The 4,557-nt window shown below is 38.3% G+C and overlaps 1 protein-coding gene across 1 annotated transcript; it reads left to right on the top strand.

Annotated features, from left to right (window-relative positions):
• Positions 1-3,185: 3,185 nt before the first annotated feature.
• Positions 3,186-3,821, top strand: LOC139890078 (secreted RxLR effector protein 161-like). Its single transcript, XM_071872980.1, has one exon. The coding sequence runs from the start codon at positions 3,186-3,188 to the stop codon at positions 3,819-3,821; it is 636 nt and encodes a 211-aa protein (XP_071729081.1).
• The last annotated feature ends 736 nt before the right edge of the window (positions 3,822-4,557 follow it).

Genomic DNA, 4,557 nt, shown 5'->3' on the forward strand with positions numbered 1-4,557 from the left:
TTTACAGCAAATAATCTAGTTGTGATATGGTATCAAGAGCTTGGTTATAAACTTGGTTATAAGTTTAGTCCTAAGTTAAACTTTGTGTGCAATTACTCAAAGTCTAAACTAGTTTCTTGCTAATCAAAAATAGAAGTCTCAAATGTAAACAATGGTGGTATGGTCAATGGAATGGAGAAACTTGTAGGCAACAACTACAAGTATTGGAAGATGTGTATGAAGGCTTTTCTTCAAGGTCATGATCTATGGGAACTTGTGTCCGGAGGTGAAGTCATAATTACCATAGAAACTCTAAAGAATGTAGAGTCAAAAAGAAAATGGAAGGTACGATGTGGAAAGGCTCTCTTTGCATTGAGAATTTCAATTAGCAAAGAGTTCATTGAACACGTTCGTGATATTACTTCTCCAAAAGAAGTATGTGATACTCTTGAGAAACTATTTTCTAAGAAAAACACCGCAAGGTTGCAATTCTTGGAAAACGAGTTAGCAATCTCAAGATAAGAAGGTATTAGTGTTTCCGAATATTTCTTACGGGTCAAAAATCTATGTTCTGAAATTTCCGAGATTGATGACAAAGAGAAAATTAGTGAAGCTCGTTTGCGAAGATATCTAATTCGCGGTTTGAAGAAAGAGTATGTCACGTTCATAACCTCTATTCAGGGGTGGGCTACTCAACCTTCGGTTGAAGAATTGGATAATTTACTCTCTAATCAAGAAGCTTTGGCCAAGAAAATGGCTAAAGGATTTGAAAATGATGCAGTTTTGTTTTCAAAGGAAAAGAATCACAAGAAAGGTTCTTCAAGCAAAGAAAAGGAAGAAGAGCAAACTAGTTACAAAGGTAATTATGAGAAGAAACCTCCTACATGTTACAAGTGTGGGAAGGTTGGTCACATCAAGAGATATTGTCGTTCCAAAGTCACAATAGCAAACGTGGCTTGTTCAAGTAACGATGATGAAGATGTCAAATGGGAGCAATGTTTTACCGTTGATACGGTTGTCAAGAAGAATCAATGGATTGTTGGTTCGGGTTGCTCTCATCATGTGACCGGTGATGGAACTCTTCTTCATGATGTTAGAGATCACAATCAAAATCGAGTTGTAATCACGGCCGACAACTCAACTCATCCGGTGAAAAAGGAAGGTAATGCTATTATTGATGTTAATAATGATACATTTACTTTGGAAGATGTTTATCTTGTTCCTAAATTGACCAAGAACTTAGTTTCGGTACCTCAAATTACCGAATTCGAGAAGTATGTTCTTTTTGGTCCAACGGATGTGAAAGTCCTTGAGAATGTCAAGGAGATTGTGGGTGATGTTCTTTTCACGGGAGAAAAGAAAGGTTCTTTGTTTGTGTTGTCTGCAGGTGAAGCTTATGTGAAGAAAACAAGCCAAACCGACAACGGAGCTATTTGGCATGCAAGACTAAGCCATGTGGGATATCAAATGTTGCAAAAGATATTCTCACATAAGCTAGTTGATGGAATTCCTAAACTCAAGAATGTTCGTGAAGAGGTGATATGCCAAGGATGTCAATATGAAAAGTCGAACCGGCTTCCATATAAGAAGTCAACAAACCGAAAACAAGGTTTACTTGACTTGATTCATATGGATTTGATGGAGGCAACAAGAACACCAAGTTATAGCGGTCATTGCTATGTCATGGTGTTAATCGATGACTATTCCCGGTTCACTTGGGTGAAGTTTTTAAAGGAGAAGAGTGAAGCCTTATCAAAGTTCATAGAGTTCAAAGAAGCGGTCGAATTCGAATTTGGAAGAAAGGTAAAAGCTCTTAGGAGTGATAACGGTGGAGAATTCATGTCAAATGATTTCTTTACTTATTGCAAAGCTAATCGTATTTTCGCCAAATGACTTGTCCGGACACCCCTCAACAAAATGGTGTTGCGGAAAGAAAGATTGCTTACCTTGTTTCAATATGCTTATCTTGGTTACATGACAAAGGGTTGCCTAGGGAGCTATGGGCGGAAGCACTTCAATGTGCTTGTCATGTGTCTAATCGGTTACCATCTTGGCCAGGTACACAAAAATCATCTTTTGAGCTAGCTTATGGTTAAAAGCCAAATGTAAGCTATTTTAGGGTGTTTGGTTCTATTTGTTATGTTCATGTTCCTAAAGCTAACCGAATCAAACTTGACCCAAAAGCTCGAAAGTGCATTTTTGTTGGTTATGATTCTCACATGAAAGGTTGGAGGTGTATGGATCAAGAAACAAAGAAGTTTACCACTTCAAGAGATGTGGTATTTGATGAAGTGTCTTCTCAATTTTCTGAATCAAGCAAAAATGGTGAAGAAAATAGAGATTACAAATTTATGTTTCCTAGTATTGATACTCAAGAAGAAAGTGAGAATGATGGTGGTCCTCAAACTCAAGAAGAGGCACCAAGTGAAGAAGTACCAACTCAAGTTAAAAGGTCAACAAGTGAAAATAGACAACCAAAACATCTAAGTGACTATGAGGTGAACACAGTCACAACTTGTTTCTTTTCAGGTGGCTTAACCGAAGAACCAACATGTTATGAAGAAGCTAAAGATTCTCCGGATTAGAGAAAATAAATGCAAGAGGAGATTGATGCATTGGAAAAGAATGAAACTTGAGAGCTTGTCAAGAAACCGAAAGCATGTAAACCGGTTACTTGCAAATGGGTCTACTGTTTGAAGAAGAACTCGGATGGAACCATTAATAGGTTCAAGGCTCGGTTGGTGGCTCGTGGCTTTTGTCAAAGTTATGGGCTTGATTATGAGGAAACTTTTAGCCCCGTGGCTAAAATGGTAACGGTGAGAACAATAATCTCACTAGCGGCTTACAAAGGGTGGAAATTGTGGCAACTTGATGTGAAGAATGCTTTTCTCTATGGAAAGCTTGATCGTGAGGTGTTCATGGAACAACCTATTGGGTTCATTTCAAATCAATTTCCAGAATATGTGTGCCGGTTGAAGAAAGCTCTTTATGGCTTGAAACGAGCTCCTAGAGCTTGATATGGTAAGGTTGCACAATACCTTGTCTTTTGTGATTTTTAGATTTCTGATGCGGATTCTAGTTTGTTTGTAAAGAAAGAATCAGGTTTCTATGTTTTGGTGTTATTATATGTTGATGACATGATTATCACCGGAGGAAACGAGTCAGAAATCTCTCGTTTAAGTGATGATCTTTCGGTTCATTTTGAAATGAAGAATCTGGGGGAGATTGGATGTTTTCTTGACTTGGAAGTTGATAAATTAGAAAATGGGTACGTTATCTCTCAAAGGGGTTATGCAAGAAGTCTCTTGGAACGTTTCAATATGGGGGAGTCAAAGCCTATGACTACTCCAATGGAACCAAACCTCAAAATGAAGAAAGATCAAGGAAAAGAGCTCAAGGATGTGAAGTTGTTCCGACAAATGGTTGGAAGTTTGATCTATCTAACCATTACAAGGCCGGAAATTGCTTACTCGGTTGGCATTGTTTCACAATTTATGCAATGTCCAACTAATGTTCATCTTGATGCAGCAAAAAGGATCCTTCGTTATGTGAAAGGATCAATAGGTCATCGCTTGTGGAATAAGAAGTGTGATAATGTTTTGTTAAATGGTTTCGTGGTTGCAGATTGGATGGGAGACGCAAATGATCGCCATTCAACTTCGGGTTACTGTTTAACATATTCCGCGGTTATTTCATGGTGTAGCAAGAAGCAAGATGTTGTTGCTTTATCTAGCACGAAAGCGGAATATATAGCTGCAACAATGGCGGCTCAAGAATGTACTTGGTTAAGAAGATTGATTGGTGACATACTTGAAAAAGTAGATTATGTTGTCAAACTATGATGTGACAACGAAAGTGCAATCAAGCTTGCTTCGAATCCAGTTTTTCATGCTCGTACTAAGCATATTGAAATGAGATATCATTTTATTCGTGAAAAGGTTCTAAGCGGGGAAATCGAGCTAGCAAATGTAAGGACAGATGCTCAAGTGGCGGATATCTTTACTAAAGCTCTAATGAAGGCCAAGTTCATAGAATTTCGAGAGGCGTTAGGGATTGTTGATCGGGAGTTTGCACCAAGGGGGAGTGTTAAAATATTGGTGCAAACAAAATTTGAAAATAAAAGCGCCACTAAAAGTGAGTTAAAGTGTTGCACGGATTTTGCAGATTTCGGTATGCGTAAAACACACAAATGCGGCGCATCTCTTCATTGATGCGGCGCATCCATACACCAAAATGTCCCGAATGTTTTAGATGCGGAGTTTTACTTGAATGCTGCGCGTCAGAAGGAAAGGATGCGGCGCATCCTCTATAGATACGGCGCATCTGTTGCTGTATCAAGTTGGTCACTCGCCAACTATCCCACTCCGGATTTTATTGCTTTACTTTCTCTTTTCTTGTTTGATGGGCATCTTGTCTCCATGTTTTATGGCTTTAATAAGTGTAGTAGGTGTGTGTTAATCATGTTGTTTCTACTTTGAATTAGTATTTAAAGGAGTGATTGTAAGCATTTGAATTCATTCCAAACACTTCAAGTTTCTTTCTCTTGTTCATATTGTTTCTACTTCTTTCATTTACAAC

This window comes from Rutidosis leptorrhynchoides, chromosome 2 (genome assembly GCF_046630445.1).
Source record: "Rutidosis leptorrhynchoides isolate AG116_Rl617_1_P2 chromosome 2, CSIRO_AGI_Rlap_v1, whole genome shotgun sequence".
Classification (NCBI taxonomy): domain Eukaryota; kingdom Viridiplantae; phylum Streptophyta; class Magnoliopsida; order Asterales; family Asteraceae; genus Rutidosis; species Rutidosis leptorrhynchoides.

Bases quoted from the DNA above. Each gene is read 5' to 3' on its own strand.
- LOC139890078 (XM_071872980.1), top strand. From the start codon at position 3,186: ATGAAGAATCTGGGGGAGATTGGATGTTTTCTTGACTTGGAAGTTGAT.